Here is a 25357-nt window from a genome sequence, read left to right on the forward strand (position 1 = left end):
TGATGAAAAAAAATGATGCAAGTCATTATAATTAGAAACTTTTCTTCTGCTAAACATCAAATGAATATTTTTCATATTTTGTATTTGATCATTTAGTGGGAGAAGAAATTGTAAATGTTTTATTTGTCAATAACAGGGAAAAAACTGTTTCTGTTATTTCCTAATTTATGTCACTGTACTTATATAAAGCAGAAGTGGCAGTATGTTATCAAGCCAACATTAATTGATGTTAATTTGATAAATTGAATCAGTGCAGTTCCTCACAGTGGCCGCTAGAGGGCAGCGATTCATTAAAAATACTCAGGTCAACATGAGTTTATCCAACATATTATTGAGCTATGTCACCTAAAATAAGAAAAGCCTTATAATAATGAATGAATAATGAGCCTGTCCTGGTGAGCTCCTCCATACACCAACCAGTGTTAAAACAGACTGTTACACAACATTAAAAAAAGAATCCATAAATGTATAATGGCTGCAACATAATATTTCAATATTATACAGAAAGTATAAAGTGGAAATACTCAAGTTGATTAAAAGTACTTCATCTACATTTGTTCACTACTTGAGTGAATCAATCAGCATTAATCAACATTATTTACAACAGACATAAATATAAATATAATCCTTATCACAAGCCAAAACAAGTATAAATCATATAGAAACCAAACTAGAAACTAATCCTCCCATACTTGATGTCCAACCAGTGTATAAATACAGGAAGTAGTTGGTAAGTAGCACAGAAAAAAATGAAATGTCAACAAACATATCAAATACAATATAGTAAAAAATAGTAAATGATGTAATCACACAGAATCATGTATAGCAGAGCTTTTTCACACTCTTTGTTTGTAAATATCTTACATTGAATTTTGGCATCATAGTTTTGTTACATAACCTTGGTAAGTTACATGTCTGGTTACCTGTCTATACACATAATATACCAAATTACCACTGATTAATGTTTCCAGCTGAGACTGTGAGAAAACTACAACACGTCATCATTATTTCTACTTTGCTGCTCTGACTGTGGTAAAACAGCGACGTCTCACTCTCTCCCAGCAGTAATCATTCTCCTGCTGAAAGTCACAGTCAATTCTCTTCTGCCTCATTCATTAGTTTTAGTCCTCGTTAACTCTGTGTGATTCTGAGACGCTTGATCAATATGAGCCCAGGCTCAGAGTCTGACTTATAACACCTGTTTTACTTTATCTTTTCTGCACCAAACAGCTCATGTTCAGAGACTTAAGTGAAGACGACAAAATCCAGATCCAGACTCCAGATGGATCATCAGGATCCAGCTGATCCTCTCTCAACACTCCTGGATGTTCACTCTCACTCTGACAGAGATTATCATTCCTTCCAGCTGATGAGAGAAGAAGAAACAACAGAGGTGATAAATCAGTGTTTAGTGAGACTCACTTCATCAGCTGTCAGTCAGTGATGCAGCACATCCAGTATAAAGAGCAGCAGCCTTCCTGCAGACATCAACACAACAACAGTCGTCTTCACATCAACTCAAACACATGATCACAACAAGCTTCTGGCTCATCTGATTGGCTGACTGTTCTCTCTCTGTGTGTCTTTCTGTCCAATCCTGAAGCCTGTCACCATTCTCCTCTCACAGCTTCACTGAGGAAAGCAGCACTGAGAAGGTTGGAGGTTCACCAGGAAATACTGGATCTTTGCATTGATACTGACTGTGTTTAATACTAAACTGCTGAAACCAGCACAGACTGACTCCAACTCTCTACTGACCTCAGAGTCTCCAGTCTGCAGTCTGGACTCTTCTGAAGATCAGACAGCTGCTTCATGTCTGAATCCTTCAGGTTATTTTTTCTCAGATCCAGCTCTCTCAGATGGGAGGGGTTGGACTTCAGAGCTGAGACCAGAGAAGCACAGCTGGTCTTTGACAAACCGCATTCATACAATCTGAAAAAAGAATAAATGATGGAGATAAAAATGTATTTATGGTCAATCAGAAGTCTTAAATGATCTATCTGTGTACCTGTGTGTGTGTGTGTGTGTGTTCTGGAGGATCAATATCAGTAAAAAAAACAAAAAACAACACAATTCATAAAAACACATTACAATTAATTTAAATATAGAAAATATTTCTCCTTCAACAAGTAAACTTGATCAATTTAAAACTAGACCTGTCAGCGTTAACGTCGTTTTTTTTTTTTTTTTTTTTGGGGGGGGGGGGGGGGGTGATGCTGTTAATCATGCTGCTCTCTGACTCACTGACTCTAAAGCACTGTCACAGACTGACTGTGTAAACTGTGCACAGTTCACAGCATGTGTTGGTATGGAGGAGTCTTGCTGCTGCTGTCATATTCCTGCACTGTCTGTAACTTCAATGTCCCATCGCTCTGCAGCTTCAGAGAAGTGCTGCTCATGTTTCTGCAGAGTGTCGTTCACTGCTGCACATTTCTCAATGTGGAAGTTTTCCTCAGTTTTCATCTGAACTCAAAGATAATGGAGCATCGTAGCATTTCTTTTCTATATGTTTGAAGTAGACATTGTTACCTCAGGCTCATTGCACTTCTTTTTTTAAATTTGAAATAAATAAAAAGTCAACATTCATAAAGTAACTTTCTTTGCGTTCATTTGATTCCCAATCAAGATACACTGGTAAGAATTGCTTTAATTGTTAATATGGACTAAAAACTGTTGTGAAATGCAAAATAAGATAATTTTAAAAGTGATAAAAAAATGTGATTAATCACATTATAATTGTTTGACAGACCCATCTTAAAACATCAGTTGAGACGATCTTCTGTATACAGATGTGACCCTTTACCAAAATGTATTGACATCAATTTCCTTTAACAACTAACAGTAGACCTTTTCTACAATTTATTTAAAAATCAGTCATCTTTTATAACTACCGACTAAACTGTAAAGTAAAAAAATAAATATGACAATCAGAAAGGTAACTTAATGGATGTAAGTTATATATGTACAGAAATTAGATTCAGTTGTTAATCATTAACATTAATTATAATAAACACACTGTCAGTGAACTCACCCAAGACCCTCCAGTCTGCAGTCTGGACTCTTCAGAAAGTCACACAGTAGATCCACTCCTGAATCCTGCAGCTTGTTTCCCCATAGATGCAACTCTCTCAGATGGGAGGGGTTGGACTTCAGAGCTGAGACCAGAGAAGCACAGCTGATCTCTGACAAACTGCAGCGCCACACTCTGAATAAAGAATAAATGATGTTAGTTTAGAAGACAAAGTTCATGCTTGAAATCATTCAGTGTTTCATAATCTGTTCAGAGCTGAAGAAGGTTTAAATGTAGAAGTTTAGAAAATGGAAACTCCAAACAGCTGAACCCAACAGGATGGAGGTTAAAATACAATTTGTCCAATACAAACAGTGAAAAAGAGCTCTCATTAATATTAATGACAACATGCTGCTACTTCAATAAAGACAGTGACTTCACCTCTTAAGCAAAAAAGTTGACCAATAATAATGAAATATATTATTTGCAAGGGCTTCATCATTTAAGAATATAAGTGCTATCCCATAAAGCAGGGGTGTCCAAACTACGGCCCGCGGGCCAACTGCGGCCCGCAGTCCATTTTTAATTGGCCCGCAGGAAATTTTATAATTAGAATAGAATATGGCCCGCACTGCTTTGCATCTCAACCACCAAGTTTACTCCTGACCTTCCAGCCATCCTTGAGTCCAAAACGCAGCATCAATGCTCCCACTGAGTGCAATGCCGTTCCCGTTTTAGGTGAGTTAAAAATATATTACACAGTATCCGTGTGTTATTAAGCATAATAACTTAAATAACAAGCTTGAAATGTACCCAGGGTTTCCCACAGCACTTTACAGTTAAGGCGGCCGCCTTAGCAACACACGCCTGCCGCCTTAACTAACGTCTTAAAAAAGTAAAAAATAAAAAACAAAAATAAATATATATATATGATCAGGGCCTGAATTTCAGCGCGGGATTGTAGGTATTGCGCACAATTTAATTGATTCCCGCAAATCCAACACTTATATTCCCGCACACATTTACAGCGATGTATATTAATGTTCAACCAACGTCTGCAGCGGTGTTTACTGCAGGACGACTGGCCGGAACCGCTATGTCCGACTGTCTGACTTCGACCCTGAACACATCTGTAGCTCTCGCTGTACCTCCCGCTAGCATAACACAGGAACGCTAACAGTGATACTAAGTTTAAGGAAACAAACACAGACCGCTGGTTAAAACAAATCTACATCATCTGAGGGAGAACCTGCTCAGAAAAACTAATGAAAACAGCGCCATGTGATGTCATCATTAACAACGTTAATCCTCAGACAGGTAACTGTGACGTTACTATAGCAACACGTTTCAGGCTTTCTCATTCAGCAGACCTGAAGAGAGAGAGTGAGGCAGATTCAACAAAAACGTGATGCTACTGAAGCTGAATATCACTACTTAACTGTATAATACTATATAACTTGTAATTACTATAAAATATAGTTCAGAGAATGAGTTAACTATATAAGATACTCACTGGCCTAACCTGTGTAATCTAATTTAATCCAATACAGCAGCTCTGCTATAAATTCTACATTTATGAAGCTTATACTACATTTTTTTTACAAGAAGGTGAAAATTCTGCTTTATGTTCATTATTGAGTGATTGAGGTGTATTAGGATGCATTATATTGAATGGTGTTCTTAATATTTTGTCCATTCCATCAACATACATGAGGAGGGCAAAATATTAGGAACACCTTTCAATATAATGCACCCAAGTACACCACCACCTCTTAGTAAGACCACATTTTCTGTGGGAAACCCTGGTACCCATCCCATTTTCCCCTTTATTTTTTCTTTCGCTGTACTGTGAATGGGATCACCATCATGACTAAGAAGAAATCTGAGGCTGCTGTTCTGAGAATTAGCTACCAACCCTTTTTCTGAATAAATCAATAAAAATCCATTTATGGAAAGCTGTGATGACGGCTGATTTTTTCTGTAAATATATTCAACAATATAGCAAATTTGACCAACTTTTAAAGGATTTTTCTTACTTTAATACAATAGATGTGAGGCTATATACCTCACCTCTAGTAAGTGGCCCAGCCCCTCGTATATTTTGCTGTATATGGCCCTCAGTGAAAAAAGTTTGGACACCCCTGCCATAAAGCAACACATGGACTGTCAATATTTGCTGTTTGCTTTGTTTTTTTTCTTGTAATGTGATAAATAATATTCATTAAAGATTACAAAGATGGTTTTAAATGAATCAGAGCTCAGACACATTGTTCTGGACATGGAAACAAAGTTGTTGCCCACTGATATTAAAACACATCTCTTCTAATCTCTCTCCATAATGCTCTGTTAGCTACTACATAGGTCACATTTGATTGGCTGACCTTTAGTAAATGTCTCTGAGTACATTATGAGCAAACATCAAACGTCAACTTGATTAATGTTGACTTAACTTTATATTGTTGGGGCAACTTTTTGTAACTGAATTAGTTGAGACAACATGTTATATTGTGTTTTTAAAATATCAGAGGATACATACTGAGTGATTGTATAGATTTAAGTTGAGACAACTTTTTTGTGCTGACTTGCTTTTACATCTAAAGAGAAATACTGAACATAGGGATTGGCACCTGAAGTCCCATCCTTATGACTGCCCTTTATTCTTAATATATATATACTTTATATATATTGTTATTGTTAATCCTTATCATTTAATCATTTAATAAATATTTTTATTGATTTCATCATAATTTTTTACATAGATGATTTTTTATCTCTGTCCTCCATGTATACCTCCACAGTAGTCTAGTTCTCTCTAGAAGGTGGCAGAGCTGTTCACAAGTCATTTTTTACAAGTCCAAGTCAAGTCTCAAGTCTTTGAGCTAGAGTCCAAGTCAAGTCTCAAGTCTTTGAGGGTCAAGTCCAAGTCAAGTCTCAAGTCTTTGAGGGTCAAGTCCAAGTCAAGTCTCAAGTCTCTGGTCAAGAGTCCGAGTCAAGTCTCAAGTCTCTCGCCAACACTAAATCAAATTCAAATTCTGACCTTAGAGCTGTACAATCCTTCATCCTGATCAGTTAGCCTTGCGAGCACCTGCCCATGTCTGTTTTTGTGGTGTTTTAACTGTCTGCTGTCACTGAAGTTTGTATGTATGTATCTGTTTGTATGTTGAGATGCCCTCTCCTGAAACTGTAACCAAATCTACCTTCGGCTATTACCTTGACCTAGACCTTGATATAGGACAGTATGAAAATGTACCAATTGTAGGTTCACTATAGAGAATCTACTGCAATGTGATGTGAAGAAACATACACTAAGAATTATTTCAATTCCATAACTGTATTTTCTTCAACCATAAAATAATTATTTTAACAATGTTGTAAAATACAACAAAATGAACAAAACATGAACATCACAGAAACACTGCAGTTTAACACTGTGGTACAAACATATGTTCATTATTTTTTTCTCCAAGCTGCCTTTTATCTGCTGCTTAACACAACACACAGCAGGGAATGTGTGGGGATATTATAAAATATATATATATAAAATGACCATAGTTGACGCAACGTTGTGTTTTTTAATAATTAGTAGCGGAGCCACTAAGTTAGTGGCACTAAATAACGGAGTTGCGGTGGTTTCCTGTCTGAGCTTTCAAAATAAAACCTTTGCTATTGTGCGCTTCTTATTATTATTAACAAACAAATTTGGGGCTTGTAAATTACAGGAGAAATGACGGGAGGGCGGCGGGAGATGGTTTCGAAATATGGGAGAACCAGGGAAAAACGGGAGTGTGAAGGCATTGTATCCAAACGTAATGATCTGAGGCACTCCTGCTGAACTTGTCGCACTCGCCATTGTCAATGTCTGATACTGAAGATGCGCGCTTCACACATGGCGCATGCGCGTGGCATGACGTTGGTGTTTACATCTAGCTCAGAGCCAGAGATCATACAAAAAGATGAATGACAGATAAATAATGAGAATAATAATAATAACATGAAATAAAGGTGGTTCGCGAGTCTCGAGTCGAAGTCAAGTCTGAAGTCTTTTGAGGTCGAGTCCAAAGTCACAGTTTAGTGAGACTTAAGTGCAACTCGAGTCAGAGTCGCGAGTCCGAGTCCCCAGCTCTGGAAGGTGGGGATTTCAACATGCAGCATTTCTTGATGTATATTTGTAGGGAAATGTTGCACCTTTTTAAAATTGCAAATAGATGTCACTTTTATAATAGGAATATGAATTATGAATTATTATTGGTTATGAATTATTATAATTTGAATTATTACTTGTTTAAACTAAACATGTAATAATTTAAATTATTGTATTATATTAGTCATATTCCTATTATAAAAGTACACATATATCTCATGTTGCCATTCTGTACGTTTTAGTAGCCCATATTGATTTAACATAAATACCTTGTGCATGTGTGTATTTATTGCACCTATCTGTTCTGTTTAATGTTAATTTCATATGAAAACCCATGGTTATAATTACATAAATACATCTCTGTACAGGGTGGGGATTTTAACATGCAGCCTTTCTTGATGTATATTTGTAAAGGGAAATCTTGTACCTATTTTAGAACATTATTCTATGTTTTAGAACATAACATAATTATTCACACGTATGTAGTGTCATAACTACATCCCTGAAGTTTATAACAAACCAAACCGTTTGAAAATCGAGCAAGTTATGGTTATTTAAAAAGTACATGTATCACTACTAACACAATGTTAAGGTGAGAGAGCTGCCCTTAGCAAGATGGCCGCCATGAGACATTTAGTGTTCTATATATATATCTATGCCTTCAACAAGTTTGCTACGGTTGCCATGTTGTTGTTGTTGTTGTTGTTTGGTCGAGTGCTGCCTCCGTCCGTACAACACGAATCACACAAAGGTGTTGCTCACTGCGCCCCCCACTGGCCAGGGGCTTGAATCGATTCAGAGGATTTAATGAATCGATATTGAATTGGGAAAAAATATATTGTAATGCATTGATGAATCGATATTTTTACCCAGCCCTAATTTATAGCATTATGTCTAAATCTCACACACCTTCAAAGCTCACAAACTTATACAGTAAATGTATAAAGCACATTTGAAGTGTTATATATTATATTATACTGAGTCTGATGAACTGTGCATGCGTGAAAGTGGTTGTGTGTGAGAGAGATTTACACATAATGCTCTAAATGCAGACCTGTAAGACACACACACACACACACACACACACACACACACACACAGTTATAATGGAGACGTTTTTGTCCCTAAGCATCCCAGAGGAACAATTGAGTTTATACAGTGTATTATAGATCTATTATAAGTGATTGATTAAAATAAAAATATATATATTAAAAGACCTTGGAGAATGTGATGCCATAAGCATGAACACAGCCCAAATGATCAAGAAAATTAAAAATGAAAAGCCAAAAATGTCCTTAGTGAGGCACCATGGTTAATGTACACTCAGTTAAGCTAATAGTATTTAAGACGCCCGCCTGCTACTTCCTGTGTCCTCTTTACAAATCTATGACGCTGCTTCACATATTCAGCCACTGAACACACTCACATAAATATGAGTTTTTTAACTTTGAAATGAAGCAGTAAAACCAGTGTGTGTGCTGAGGGGAGGTGTGGAGCTGCAGTGGTGTCTGTAGGACTCTAACACAGTGTTTACATTCATTATATAGACTGGCGGCCCTCCATCGTCTAATTTGTGCCTCCACAGTCTCACAGTGAGCTGAACACGTCTGTACACTCTCCAAAACGTTACGTTGTTTTAGGGCTGAGTGATATAGGACTAGTTATCTTCTTTTGTGTGATTATATTGTTAAATTACTGAAGTTGTGATCATTTCCCAGCGTCTCTGTCTCTGCTGTACGGAGGCTCAGCTCCGCCCCGCTGAGACAGAGAGGAGCAGCTAACGTTAGCCTCTGCTGCTGTTTGCTGTCACTTCTCGTCCCGTCGCTCTCCTCTGCTCTCAGTCTGTTCAATGCAGGAATATTACTACTTTATTCCTCCTCACTGTATAAAAGGTCTGGACACTGAATCTTGAGAGACTATGGTGGTGAGACCTCAGTCCGACCCTCTAGGGGGGTCCGGGGCACGTTTTTAAGTCAAATGCATCATTCTGGTTCACTCTGAGAGCAACATTAAGAGCTTACATCTATTTAAAAAGAAATAAATTGTGTTCTAAACTATTTAGTGCTTTAATAATTGAACTCCTGGTTGAACATTGATGACACAGTAAAAGGTCACACCCACAAAGCACAGGAAATACATTTTACCAGTTAATAAATGTTTGAAACAAACCATCAAAAAAAGACTAATGTCCATATTTCAGCTGTGAAACAAAGGGCAGAGCAGCTCTGGTGCAGAGTGAGATGCTTTACTGAACGTTTTGGAGAGTGTACAGACGTGTTCAGCTCACTATGAGACTGTGGAGGCACAAATTAGATTATGGAGGGCCGCCACAGTCTATGTAGTTAATGGGAACCACTGGGGGGGGTTGCTCCGTCAGTAAGCGGCTACAGGACGCTGTTGTGTTAGCTGTGGGCGAGCGAGCTAGAGAGTGAATGAAGAGAGGGAGCGCTGACAGTAAGAAAGTCGGTGAATCAGATCAATAAAACGTTATTTTCTGATTGTTTTACAGCGGTTACGTTCAACAGCACTAATAAACTTCCTCACACTCCTCCACTCAACCCTGCAGCTCAGCCTCAAACCTCTGAATCTGAAACACCTGCCTGCTGTTTAACACACAGCAGCAGCTTCATGCTGCTTTAGTTGCTTCAGTTTAAAACGTCTTAATGAGAGATCTTCTTTATTTCCATCTGTACAATAAATCCAGCTTTTCTCTTCGAAAAACGACTTAATCGTGCAGCTTAGTTGTGTATCACGGCTAGGCTACTAGCTACTCATTCATTTTACAGCTTGGTGGCATCATGCCTTCAGTGTGCATATTGTGTCTCCCTATCTCTCTCTCTCTCTCTCAACTCCCCCTCTTACCTTTTCTCTCTATAGTATAACACTATATAGTACCATTCATACACTTATTAATACTAACCATCATGAAACTCATAGCAATACTAACCCACTCTATATCTCTCTCTCTTACCCCTTACCTCACTTGTGAGGTAAACCATTACCAGTCCTCAGACCTGAAGTCCCATCCCTATGACTGCGCTTTATTCTTATTCTTTATATATATATACTTTATATGTATTGTTATTGTTAATCCTTATCATTTAATCATTTAATAAATATTTTTATTGATTTCATCATATTTTTTTACATAGATGATTTTTTATCTCTGTCCTCCATGTAAACCTCCACAGTAGTCTAGTGTTCTCTAGAAGGTGGGGATTTCAACATGCAGCATTTCTTGATGTATATTTGTAAAGGGAAATATTGCAGCTTTTTTAAAATTGCAAATAGATGTCACTTTTATAATAGGAATATGACTAATTATTACTTGTTTAAACTAAACATGTAATAATTTAAATAATTGTATTATATTAGTCATATTCCTATTATACAAGTATACATATATCTCATGTTGCCATTCTGTATGCTGAGTTTTAGTAGCCCATATATTGATTTATATTAATATATAAATAATATATAATTATATATATATATTTGATTTTATTTATATAGTTGGTTCAGTTTAAAAAGTCTTAATGAGAGATCTTCTTTATTTCCATCTGTATAATAAATCAACTCTGATCCTGATCCACTTCTAAGACATCTGGAAGTCTTTTATTGATCAGCAGACAGTTAGTTTAGTTATTAGAAGAAACGATGTAGAAACATATATTTAGTGAAACAGTATTTATATGTTCCTCAGTAATAAACTAGTTGAACTTAGATAATCACTTCTGCTTTCTTTGTTTCAGAGCTGAAATATGGACATTAGTCTTTTTGATGGTTTGTTTCAAACATTTATTAACTGGTAAAATGTATTTCCTGTGTTTTGTGGGTGTCATCACTGTTCAACCAGTAGTTAAATTACTAAAGCACTAAAACATTTCTAGATATAACCTGTTAATGTTGCTCTCAGAGTGAAACCAGAATCAATAGCAGACCTCTCTAAGTGGAAGGCTCAATCATTAATACACCTGTCAGTTTCCTGCTATGACGTCATAATGTTTGCTGTGTCCATCCAGTGGTATTTAGCTATGAACAGTCACTTCAGAAAGTATTCAGACCCCTTCCTCTATTATTACATACTGTATAATGTTATAGTGTCAATTTAATGTTGAATAAATATGTTCTCCATCAGTCTACACTCAATAAGCCATACTGACAAAGTGAAAACACATCTAACACGTTTTTGCAAATATATTAAAAATATGAACTTTCTTTTTTTTTTCTCTTGACACATTTGCATACATTTCTGACAATGTGTTCACTTTTTCAGTATGGGTCATTTCCAGACAAAGCATGATGATCCACTTCGAGGGAAAGACTCCTCACCCTCTGCTGATGTATTTTTCATGCGTTACTCTTTCAGACTGCAACCAAGAAACTTCAGGCTGCGCGGTGCAGGGAGCAGCTCTGATTGGCTCACACAGGCTCAGATCAGACAGTGGTTTAAGGAGCGCTTGATTTGCTTTGCAGTGGAATAAATGCTTTGATGCGGGGCGCTCTATGGACAGAGGACGCATTTTCAATATCGCTCGATCACATTAATTTGATCGTGGGAAGCAAAAATCGAGATCGTGATTAAAATGTGATTAATTGTGCAGCCCTACAGTTGAACAATAATAATGAAAGACCTGTATCACTTCCAAGGGCTTCATCATTATATTTAATAAACATAAGAGCTATCCTGGAGACCACGGCTCTAGGCAGCTAATATAGCAGCTAGCATCTATGTTGCTTTTTAACTTAAAATAACATTTAAGTGCATGTTGTAATAACTGGATTTCCACCCAGCAGACATTTTACTCATCATGCTGCTGTAACTGAACCATTTACAACAAGTAACCACTGCAGACACACAACACAGTGCACATGTTCACATTTACTGAGTAAAGGTGTAAATGCAAAGATCCATCTCTGGATTTCAACAATCGATTATTTATCATTCAAATAAGAATCACGATTAATCAGATGAAGTATTTTTTTGTCTAGCTCTCAAGTTTAAAAGATGGAAACTCCAAACACCTGAACCCAACAGGAAGCAGGTTAAAACTTTTAAATATAAAAGAAAAAAAGAGATGAAGAGGTTCAGAGTGAATTATCCAGTGTTGAATTCTTCTTGTTATATAAAGGTTTTAAATGTGCAGCTCAACATTAATCTCACACAGCTGATGGACTAAACCACTGATGAAGAAAATAGACTTTATCATTAATATACTCAGTGTGGATCAGCCTAATATCAGCTTTATGTCTGCAGTTTAGTGTCATCACAACTGTCACATCTTATTAATGTCAGCACAGAAGTAATAATGGTGTCTTACCTCAGATCCTCCAGTCTGCAGTCTGGACTCTCCAGAAAGTCACACAGTAGTTTCATCCCTGAATCCTGCAGCTTGTTTCCTCCCAGAATCAGCTCTCTCAGATGGGAGGGGTTAGACTTCACAGCTGAGACCAGAGAAGCACAGCTGATCTCTGACAAACTGCAGCTATCCAACCTGAATAAAGAATAAATGATGTAGATAAAAAATAATTTATAATCCAATCAGATGAATTCAGGTTTTAAATGTGTAATTAAATATTACTATATCCTAATCAATGAGTTTTTCTCTAAAATGAGCAGAGTGACTTTTTCATTGTGTTATTGTGGATCATCATAATGTCAGCCTTCTACAGACATCATCCAAATGTCTCCATAACATTCAGACACATATTCATGTCACTGAGTCATGAATAATGTTTTAATACCTGCATTGATATGTGTGTGTGTGTGTGTGTGTGTGTGTGTTTGTGTGTGGGTGTGTGTGTGTGTGTGTGTGTGTGTGTGTGTGTGTGTGTGTGTGTGTGTGTGTGTGTTCTGAAGAATCAATATCAGTAAACAAACACATTTCATGAAAACCAGAAGTAATAATGTTGTCTTACATCAGAGCCTCCAGTCTGCAGTCTGGACTCTTAATAAAGTCACACAGTAGTTTCATCCCTGAATCCTGCAGCTTGTTTCCTCCCAGATTCAGCTCTCTCAGATGTGATGGGTTGGACTTCAGAGCTGAGACCAGAGAATCACAGCTGATCTCTGACAAACTGCAGTCCTCCAATCTGAATAAAGAATAAATGATGGATATAAAAATGTATTTTATAGTCAAATCAGATGAATTCAGGTTTTCTGTGTGTGTGTGTGTGTGTGTGTGTGTGTGTGTGTGTGTGTGTGTGTGTGTGTGTGTGTGTGTGTGTTCTGAAGGATCAATCAGGTTTCCCACGCGTCCTGGAAAACCTAGAACATGATTGACCAATTTTCCAGTCATGGAAAACGAGAGAAAACATCCTGATAAATGATTTCTCCTCCCTCTGCTTGTCTCTGCCTTGTGAGTGAACGTAAACGGTCTAGAAGGGTTCTTATTGCTAATGTTGTTAGCATAAATGAATGTGAAACATGGAGAAATTAGCATCACAGCTATCAATCAGACACATTTTCTTTATAAAGCAACTTTCAAACAAATCTAATGCAATTCAGAGTGCTTTACAGTTTGATTGAAAAACAACTAAAGTAGAAATGTATTTGGTAACTAATGCACACTGAGCTATAAAATGTGTAGATAAAATAATACGAGATAAAGAATAAAACATAAAAACTATAATAGTGATAAAAGAAATAATGAAAGATGAATAGCAGCTGAAAATGTCCTGGAAAATGATTTCAAGAGAAGAGTTTGAACCCTTTCAATATCAATAAAACACAATTAATGAAAGCTCATTAAAATTAATGTAAACTTAGAAAATATTTCTCCTTCAGAAAGTAAAGTTAATTTTAAAATAGATATTAGTTGAGAGGATCTTCTGTAAATAAATGTGACTCCTTACCAAAAATTATAAACATTCATTTATTTTAACTACTAACAGTGAACATTTTCTATAGTTTCTTCAAGAATCAGTCGTCTTTTATAACTGCAGACTAAACCGTACAGTAAAAATAAATATGAAAATATAAAAATAACTTTCAGTTGTTAAACATTAAGATCAACAATAGTAACAGACTGTCAGTGAACTTACTCCAAATCCTCCAGTTTACAGTCTGGACTCTCAAGAAAATCACACAGAAGCTTCATTACTGAATCCTGCAGCTTGTTGTTACACAGATTAAGAAGCTTCAGATGGGAGGGGTTGGACTTCAGAGCTGAGACCAGAGAAGCACAGCTGATCTCTGACAAACTGCAGTCCTCCAATCTGAATAAAGAATAAATGATGTTACTTTAGAAGACAAAGTTCATGCTTGAAATCATTCAGTGTTTCATAATCTGTTCAGAGCTGAAGAAGGTTTAAATGTAGAAGTTTAGAAAATGGAAACTCCAAACAGCTGAACCCAACAGGATGCAGGTTAAAAACGGTCAAATACAAACAGTGAAAAAGAGCTCTCATTAATATGAATGACAACATGCTGCTACTTCAATAAAGACGTAGTGACTTCACCTCTTAAACTCTGCAGCTCCACCACTGACTCCATCTATACAAACTCATGTTGTGCAGCCAAACACAAGTTAAAAAAAACCCACAGAAATGTATTTCAGATTCTACTCAAGAATCACCCAACTTTTACAAAGATAGCTAATATGTCAGGATGGATTTTGGGAAAATACAAGGAAAAGGATGTTCAATATATCTACAATGTTTATATTTAATAGTGTCGCCATAAAGAAATCACAGCATGTGTTTAAATATTTCAGTCAGTATAAACACTGCACAGCTTCATAAAAGTGTTGGAACAAGTAAATACTGGATATTATATTTGTTACTGTTTGAGTTTTTATTTAAATTTAAAGAATGAAATTTAAAGCGAAGCTAAGATTTAATGTTAAGATGAAGAGTTTTAGTGTGTGTGTGTGTGTGTGTGTGTGTGTGTGTGTGTGTGTGTGTGTGTGTGTGTGTGTGTGTGTGTGTGTATGTGTAAACTAGAGAAAGAGGAAATCTAAACCTCCAACCTAAAGGAATATAAACTGTTTAAATGGATAAATTGGAGGATAAATGAACAAATAAACAAACACATATCAAGTATGCACAGGCTGTTGAGCCAGCCGGAAGGAACCATTGACAGTCGCTCTGTGCAGCACGGACCAAAGAAGAGCGGCACACAGCGTCCCTGCAGAAGCAGAGCAGGTGAAAAGATAACGACACAGCGTCAGGAAGAGAGACTGTTTGCTCGCCTGTTTGTGCAGAGCAGAAACATCTACAAACACCAGAGAGGCAGCCGGTAAGACGGCTAACTTTTAAAGACTGTCTGCAATGAATTATTACTGCAGCTCAACTGTTGCTGCTGGTTAACCACGTGGTTGGTTGCCTGGTAACGCGTGGCTTGATGATGTAACTCTTTAAATGCCAGGGTTTACTTGATGCTTTATTTCTCAATCTGTTCATTGAGACTGTATTTATTAATGGGGGACTTTTTAATTCATGTGTGGAAGGTTGGTTTAAAACATTGTGTTATTTAAACATTAAATTAAATGAATATAACAGTAAAATGTTACATTCATGTTAAAATTCAGTTAATATTAAAATGCAGTAAACATTAAAAGGTAGTAAAATGAATTCTTTACCTGATGTGAAGCTTATAAATAATGACAGTGAGTAACTTTATTTGCTCTTAATGTTTAATTGAACCCTTTCATGCATAGTGTCACTACAGTGGAAAGCTATTCAGAAGCTGTTTTCTTATATATGCATGATGATGGATTTTGATGCATAGTTGCACTTCAGCCTCCACAGTGGACACTAGTACGTCATCCCATACACTACCACTTCATCTGCAGTAAGGTTTTTAGTTGTAAATCAGTTAATTTATGTTATTATAATGTAATGTAATTTGATGAAAAAGAAAATAGAGTTCAGATATTTTTCTAATGCCTAAAGAGAAATAAAATACTTAAGATAAAACATCCTGACTGAGGTTATCATAATTCATGCATTAAAGGGTTAAGGGAAATAGGACAGTTTGGGTTTCACAACATTTGCAAATGTGTATATTTTCCTGCTTATATTTATTTCATTGTATTTATTTGCAAAAGCATATACAGTATGTACAGTATTTATAATATATTCATTTTATGGGTTTTTTGTTTAAAGGTTTTTCACCAAATGAAACTAATGAAATACAACTAAAGTCATTCATCTGTCATCTAAACTGCACCTGCAAATAAAAGAAGAAAAAAGGAAAAGCTGTTTGGTCATTGAGTGAAATCCAGTTAAAAACTCTGAGTAGATGATCTATCTCTTTCAAGTGGAGAAGCTGCACAGATTCTTAAGATATAACTTGACTGTGTGTGTGTGTGTGTGTGTGTGTGTGTGTGTGTGTGTGTGTGTGTGTGTGTGTGTGTGTTGTGAAGGATGACTTTCAGTAAACAAACATTATTAATGAAACACATTAAAATTAATGTAAACTTAGAAAATATTTCTCCCTCAGAAAGTAAAATGATCTGTTTAAAACAGATATTAGTTGAGAAGATCTTCTTGATAAAGATGTGACTCTTAATCAAAAATTATGAATTATATAACAAATTATTATTAATTTACTTTAACAACTAACTGAACATTTTCTACAGTTTATTTAAGAATTAGTCATCTCTTATAACTACAGACTAAACTGTACGGTAAAAATAAATATGAAAATCAGATAAATAACTTAATGGATGTAAGTTATATATATACATGAATTAGATTCAGTTGTTAAACATTAAGATCAACAATAGTAACAGACTGTCCGTGAACTCACCCCAGAGTCTTCAGTCTGCAGTCTGGACTCTCCAGAAAGTCACACAGTAGCTTCATTACTGAATCCTGCAGCTTGTTGTTACTCAGAACCAGCCCTCTCAGATGGGAGGGGTTGGACTTCAGAGCTGAGACCAGAGAAACACAGCTGATCTCTGACAAACTGCAGTCCTTCAAACTGAATAAAGAATAAATGATGTTACTTTAGAAGACAAAGTTCATGCTTGAAATCATTCAGTGTTTCATAATCTGTTCAGAGCTGAAGAAGGTTTAAATGTAGAAGTTTAGAAAATGGAAACTCCAAACAGCTGAACCCAACAGGATGCAGGTTAAAAACTGTCAAATACAAACATTGAAAAAGAGCTCTCATTAATATTAATGACAACATGCTGCTACTTCAATAAAGACGTAGTGACTTCACCTCTTAAACTCTGCAGCTCCACCACTGACTCCATCTATACTAACTCATGTTGTGCAGCCAAACACAAGTTAAAAAACCCACAGAAATGTATTTCAGATTCTACTCAAGATTCCAACGTTTACAAAGATAGCTAATATGTCAGGATGGATTTTGGGACAATAGGAGGAAAAGGATGTTCAATATATCTACAATATTTATATTTAATGGTGTCGCCATAAAAAAATCACAGCATGTTGAGTTTAAATATTTCAGTCAGTATAAACACTGCACAGCTTCATAAAAGTGTTGGAACAAGTAAATACTGGACATTATATTTGTTACTGTTTGAGTTTTTATTTAAATTTAAAGAATGAAATTTAAAGTGAAGCTAAGATTTAATGTTAAGATGAAGAGTTTTAGTGTGTGTGAGTGTGTGTGTTTGTGTGTGTGTGTGTGTGTGTGTGTGTGTGTGTGTGTGTGTGTGTGTGTGTGTGTATGTGTAATCTAGAGAAAGAGGAAATCTAAACCTCCAACCTAAAGGAATATAAACTGTTTAAATGGATAAATTGGAGGAAAAATGAACAAATAAACAAACAAATATCAAGTATCCACAGGCTGTTGAGCCAGCCGGAAGGAACCATTGACAGTCGCTCTGTGCAGCACGGACCATAAAAAAAGCGGCACACAGTGTCCCTGCAGAAGCAGAGCAGGTGAAAAGACAACGACACAGCGTCAGGAAGAGAGACTGTTTGCTCGCCTGTTTGTGCAGAGCAGAAACATCTACAAACACCAGAGAGGCAGCCGGTAAGACGGATAACTTTTAAAGACTGTCTGCACTGAATTATTACTGCAGCTCAACTGTTGCTGCTGGTTACCCACGTGGTTGGTTGCCTGGTAACGCGTGTCTTGATGATGTAACTCTTTAAATGCCAGGGTTTACTTGATGCTTTATTTCTCAATCTGTTGATTGTGACTGTATTTATTAATGGGGGACTTTTTAATTCATGTGTGGAAGGTTGGTTTAAAACATTGTGTAATTTAAATATTAAATTAAATGAATATGACAGAATTTTTTTTTTTTTTTTTTACATTAATGTTAAAATTCAGTTAATATTAAAATGCAGTTAACATTAAAAGGTAGTAAAATTAATTATTTACTTGATGTGAAGCTTATAAATAATGACAGTGAGTAACTTTATTTGCTCTTAATGTTTAATTGAACCCTTTCATGCATAGTGTCACTACAGTGGAAAGCTATTCAGAAGCTGTTTTCTTATATATGCATGATGATGGATTTTGATGCATAGTTGCACTTCAGCCTCCACAGTGGACACTAGTACGTCATCCCATACACTACCACTTCATCTGCAGTAAGGTTTTTAGTTGTAAATCAGTTAATTTATGTTATTATAATGTAATGTAATTTGATGAAAAAGAAAATTGAGTTCAAATATTTTTCTCATGCCTAAAGAGAAATAAAACACTTAAGATAAAACATCCTGACTGAGGTTATCATAATTCATGCATTAAAGGGTTAAAGGAAATAGGACACTTTGGGTTTCACAATATTTGTAAATGTTTATATTTTCCTGCTCATATTTATTTCATTGTATTTATTTTCAATAGCTTATACAGTATGTACAGTATTTATAATAAATTCTTTTTCTGTGTTTTTCTTTGTTTAAAAGTTTTTCACCTAATGAAACTAATGAAATACAACTAAAGTCATTCATCTGTCAACTAAACTGCACCTGCAAATAAAATAATAAAACAAGGAAAAGCTGTTTGGTCATTGAGTGAAATCCAGTTAAAAACTCTGAGTAGATGATCTTTCTCTTTCAAGTGGAGAAGCTGCACAGATTCTTAAGATATAACTTGACTGTGTGTATATTATATTTGTTCTGTTTGAGTTTGTTGTGTAAATTTAAAGAACAGCAATTAAAGTGATGGTAAAATGTAATATAAAAATGAAGAGAGTGTGTGTGTGTGTGTGTGTTTTGTGAAGGTTGAAACAAATTAAAATTAATGTAAACTTCTCCCTCAGTAAGTAAAGTTGATCAATTTAAAACAGATATTAGTTGAGACGATCATCTGTATACAGATGTGACTCTTTATCAAAAACGATAAATTATATAACAAATTATATTATTTTACTTTAAACAGTGGACATTTTTCACAGTCCATCAGTCATATTTTATAACTTTAAACTAAACTGTACAGTAAAAAAATAAAGATGACAATCAGAAAAATAACTTCATGGATGTAAGTTATATATGTAAATAAATTAGGTTCAGTTGTTAAACATTAAGATCAACAATAGTAACACACTGTTAGTGAACTGACCCCAGAGTCTCCAGTCTGCAGTCTGGACTCTTCAGAAGATCACACAGCTGCTGCATTACTGAATCCTGCAGCTTGTTTCTATCCAGATACAGCGCTTTCAGAAGCGAGGGGTTGGACTTCAGAGCTGAGGCCAGAGAAGCACAGCTGATCTCTGACAAACTGCAGTCATTCAACCTGAATAAAGAATAAATGATGTTACTTTAGAAGACAAAGTTCATGCTTGAAATCATTCAGTGTTTCATAATCTGTTCAGAGCTGAAGAAGGTTTAAATGTAGAAGTTTAGAAAAAGTGAATTAATTCATTACCTGATGTGAAGCTTATAAATAATGACAGTGAGTAACTTTATTTGCTCTTAATGTTTAATTGAACCCTTTCATGCATAGTGTCACTACAGTGGAAAGCTATTCAGAAGATGTTTTCTTATATATGCATGATGATGGATTTTGATGCATAGTTGCACTTCAGCCTCCACAGTGGACACTAGTACGTCATCCCATACACTACCACTTCATCTGCAGTAAGGTTTTTAGTTGTAAATCAGTTAATTTATGTTATTATAATGTAATGTAATTGGATGACAAAGAAAATAGAGTTCAAATATTTTTCTCATGCCTGAAGAGAAATAAAACACTTACGAAAACATCCTGACTGAGGTTATCATAATTTATGCATTAAAGGGTTAAAGGAAATAGGACACTTTGGGTTTCACAATATTTGCAAATGTGTATATTTTCCTTCTTATATTTATTTCATTGTATTTATTTGCAATAGCATATACAGTATGTACAGTATTTATAATATTTTCTTTTTCTGTGTTTCTTTGTTTAAAGGTTTTTCACCTAATGAAACTAATGAAATACAACTAAAGTCATTCATCTGTCAACTAAACTGCACCTGCAAATAAAAGAAGAAAAAAAGGAAAAGCTGTTTGGTCATTGAGTGAAATCCAGTTAAAAACTCTGAGTAGATGATCTATCTCTTTCAAGTGGAGAAGCTGCACAGATTCTTAAGATATAACTTGACTCATTCATTTATAACTACAGACTAAACTGTACAGTAAAAAATAAATATGACAATCAGAAAAATCAGTTCAAGGATGTAAGTTATTCATCCATTGTCTGCCGCTTATCCGGGGCCGGGCCACGGTGGCATCAAGCCCCAAATAAGTGGCAGACAATGGATGGATTTAAGTTATAAATGTACATAAATTAGGTTTAGTTGATAAACATTAAAATCAACAATAGTAACAGACTGTCAGTGAACTGACCCCAGTTCCTCCAGTCTGCAGTCTGGACTCTTCAGAAAATCACATAGAAGCTTCATTTCTGAATCCTGCAGCTTGTTTCCTCTCAGCCCCAGATCTCTCAGATGGGAGGGGTTGGACTTCAGAGCTGAGACCAAAGAAGCACAGCTAATCTCTGACAAACTGCAGTCATTCAACCTGAATAAAGAATAAATGATGTTACTTTAGAAGACAAAGTTCATGCTTGAAATCATTCAGTGTTTCATAATCTGTTCAGAGCTGAAGAAGGTTTAAATGTAGAAGTTTAGAAAATGGAAACTCCAAACAGCTGAACCCAACAGGATGCAGGTTAAAAACTGTCAAATACAAACAGTGAAAAAGAGCTCTCATTAATATTAATGACAACATGCTGCTACTTCAATAAAGACGTAGTGACTTCACCTCTTAAACTCTGCAGCTCCACCACTGACTCCATCTATACTAACTCATGTTGTGCAGCCAAACACAAGTTAAAAAACCCACAGAAATGTATTTCAGATTCTACTCAAGATCCCAACGTTTACAAAGATAGCTAATATGTCAGGATATATTTTTGGGAAAATAGGAGGAAAAGGACGTTCAATATATCTACAATATTTACCTTTAGTGCTGTCACCATAAAAAAATGGAGTGACAGCAAATAGCAGCAGAGGCTAACGTTAGCTGCTTCTCTCTGTCTCAGGAGAGGCGGAGCTGAACCCTCCATGCAGAAGAGTCAGACAGTAGAGAGTTGTCACAACTTCATTCAGTAATTTAATAATATAATCCACACAAAAGAAGATAATGTCTTGTCCTGTATCTTGTTTGAAAATCCGTTGATATATCTTAAAAACTCAATATACGGCTCAGCCCTGAAACAATGTAACGTTTTGGAGAGTGTCCAGACATGTTCAGCTCAGATTGTGGCGGCACGAATTATACTAAGGCGGGCTGCCACAGTCTATATAATTCATGGGAAACACTTAATTAGGCTCAGTTGTTGAAGAGTAAGATCAACAATAGTAACAGACTGTCAGTGAACTCACCCCAGAGTCTCCAGTCTGCAGTCTGGACTCTTCCGAAGATCACACAGCTGCTCCATTACTGAATCCTGCAGCTTGTTTTTATCCAGATACAGCGCTTTCAGAAGCGAGGGGTTGGACTTCAGAGCTGAGACCAGAGAAGCACAGCTGGTCTCTGACAAACTGCAGTCCATCAACCTGAATAAAGAATAAATGATGTTACTTTAGAAGACAAAGTTCATGCTTGAAATCATTCAGTGTTTCATAATCTGTTCAGAGCTGAAGAAGGTTTAAATGTAGAAGTTTAGAAAATGGAAACTCCAAACAGCTGAACCCAACAGGATGCAGGTTAAAAACTGTCAAATACAAAATGTGAAAAAGAGCTCTTATTAATATTAATGACAACATGCTGCTACTTCAATAAAGACGTAGTGACTTCACCTCTTATACTAACTCATGTTGTGCAGCCAAACACAAGTTCAAAAACCCACAGAAATGTATTTCAGATTCTACTCAAGATACCAACATTTACAAAGATAGCTAATATGTCAGGATGGATTTGGGGAAAATAGGAGGAAAAGGATGTTCAATATATCTACAATATTTACATTTAATGGTGTCGCCATAAAAAAATCACAGCATGTTGTGTTTAAATATTTCAGTCAGTATAAACACTGCACACCTTCATAAAAGTGTTGGAACAAGTAAATACTGGATATTATAGTTATAGTTATATATTATAGTTATAGTACTTTTCTCTAAAATGAGCAGAGTGACTTTATCATTGTGTTATTGTGAATCATCATAATGTCAGCTTTCTATAGACATCATCCAAATGTCACCACAACATTCAGACATATTCATGTCACTGAGTCATTAAATGCTGCTGAACTCAGTCAAGTCTTTAATTAGAGGATCAATATGAAATCAGACATGTTGGACTAAAACCCAGTTAATTATTTATAACATGACCTCCTTCCTGTATTTGGTAGTTTAGTAGGTATGTGTAATTTAAACATGTTATTGGTGGCAGTAATCATTCCTCCTGTCCATACTGACTGTGAAGTGGTCTCTTCCTAACACAGCTACACTGCAGGAAATGACTTCATAAGTTCAGTTAAAGCTAATATGAGGCTTTGACAGTCTGGTAGACTCACACTTGATTTATCTGACTCAAAGTTTCAGAATATTTAGAATAAAATTCCCTCTTTGAGTTACACCACTATCCCTCCACTGCAGCTCAGGAAACACTGAAGAAACTCAAAGATACTAACTTGATATGTGTAACTCAGACTGCTGAAGCCTCAAATTAGTTTAAAGTCTGGACGTCATTTATACACAGAACAAGACTGTGGATTTTAAATTCACAAAATAATTAACTTTTGAAACATCAGTGAAAGATTTCAATTAAATACAAAGGAAAAAACTAGTAAAGCTACAGTCAGTGAACTGACCTCAGAGTCTCCAGTTTACAGCTTGGACTCTCCAGTCCAGCAGAGAGAAGCTTCACTGCTGAATCAGACAGATAGTTTTCACTCAGGTCCAGATCTGTCAGATGAGGGTTGGACTTCAGAGCTGAGGCCACAACTTCACAGTGAGACTCTGAAAGTCCACAGCCAGAAAGTCTGTAATGACACATATATTACAACATATGTTATCATGAAAGAGGACACTTTACATTTACTTCATGCATTTGATAATAAAACAGTTTGATATTCTTTATTTTTATTAACATTTACTCTTCACATGAGTGGATCAAATAATCTTTGTGTTTCAGGAGCATTTCTATTTATTTAATAGACAGCAACAGTTGAGAGATAACAGGAAACAAGAGGAGAGATCAGCAGATATTGCAGTTATATGGCATCTTAACCAGTAAGCTACCAGAACAGTCCCAGTTCAGCTGATGGTGTCTCATTGTGTTTGAATGAAACAATAATTCTCATCACTCTCTGTCAGACCTGCATCTTGTAGATGAAGGAAAGACAATGAAGTTACATTGGGGCTTCCATAATGTTCACAGTCTGTCTGTGTGATCTGATCCCATGTCTGTCTCCACAAAGTTAACATGACGACATTTGGGTTAGAAAAACAGTTTTATTGTCCACTATTTTTAATTTTAATTTGATTTTAAATTGTATTCAGTTCAACTCAGTGAACAGTAGTGACTGTTGAACACAAATGAAACAAATGGCTCGAAAGTGTTAGACCTGTAGACAATTAAATATTCATGTAATTAAATATTTAGATGTGCATAACAGATGACTGCATTATGTTTAGTTGTCAACATTATTTTCTGAGAATCTAAAAACTGATTCAGCACAAAAACATGATTAACAAACGAATACATTGAATAATTGTGTTCATTAAGTTAGCAACATTAATACAACCAACTGTAAAATCAAGATTGTTTGCTCTCATATTTGAATAAACTCAAGTACCTCTGTGATGAAATATAACTGACATGTTATTGCAGATATAAACAAGTAGAGAACTATTTTAACAATAATAAGAGTTTTATATAATTTATATTTGAAGATTAAATCTACTGATCTACACTGATTTATAATGTTAATCACATCTGGACTTACTGAGCCTTTCTGCAGTTCCTCACAGCTGGGATCAGTCTCCGTCGTCCCTCCTTCGATGTGTTGTACTTCTTCAGGTCCAACTCATCCAGAACCTCCTCTGACATCTGCAGCATGTAGGCCAGAGCTGAGCACTGGATATCAGAGAGTTTCTCTGATCTGTTCTCTGACTTCAGGAACTCTTGGATCTCCTGATGTACTGAACGGTTGTTCATCTCCATCAGACAGTGGAAGATGTTGATGCTTCTGTCAGGAGAGACATCCTCACTGTTCATCTTCTTCAGGTTGTTGATGACTCTCTGGATGGTTTCTGGACTGTTGTCTGTCTGACCCAGCAGGCCCCCTAAGAGACTCTGGTTGGACTTCAGAGAGAGGCCATGAAGGAAGCGGACAAACAGGTCCAGGTGGCCATTTTTACTTCTGAGAGATTTCTCCATGACTCCCTTCAGAAAGACGTCCAGAGATTTGTAATCATGCTTACTATCAGGTGGATCATGGGTATTAATGTTTCTGAAATGAGTAGAATTGTTCTTGATGAAAGACTTTGGTTCTGATTCTCTGTGTTTGTTGTCTTCTCCCAGGAAGTCCTTCAGTACCTCTGTCTTCCTGTTGGTGTAACAGTGGTACATGTAGACTGCAGCCAGAAACTCTTGAACGCTCAGATGAATAAAGCTGTAGACTGATTTCTGGAAGATCACACTCTCTCTTTTGAGGATCTCTGTACAAAATCCTGATAACACAGAGGCCTCTGTGACATCAAGACCACACTGCTCCAGGTCTTCTTGGTAGAACAGGATGTTTCCTTTCTCCAGTTGTTCAAACGCCAGCCTCCCCAGCTTCA

The 25357-nt window shown here is 36.1% G+C and overlaps 1 protein-coding gene across 1 annotated transcript in view; it reads right to left on the reverse strand.

Moving 5' to 3' along the window:
• Positions 1–25357, reverse strand: part of LOC133979959 (NACHT, LRR and PYD domains-containing protein 5-like) — a 133318-nt gene that overhangs the window by 65345 nt on the left and 42616 nt on the right. The window contains 5 exon segments of the mRNA XM_062418508.1: positions 3032–3205; positions 12473–12646; positions 13071–13244; positions 14196–14369; positions 16906–17079. Of these exon segments, the coding sequence (XP_062274492.1) occupies positions 3032–3205; positions 12473–12646; positions 13071–13244; positions 14196–14369; positions 16906–17079 (870 nt within the window).

Source organism: Scomber scombrus, chromosome 5 (assembly GCF_963691925.1).
Source record: "Scomber scombrus chromosome 5, fScoSco1.1, whole genome shotgun sequence".
NCBI lineage: Eukaryota > Metazoa > Chordata > Actinopteri > Scombriformes > Scombridae > Scomber > Scomber scombrus.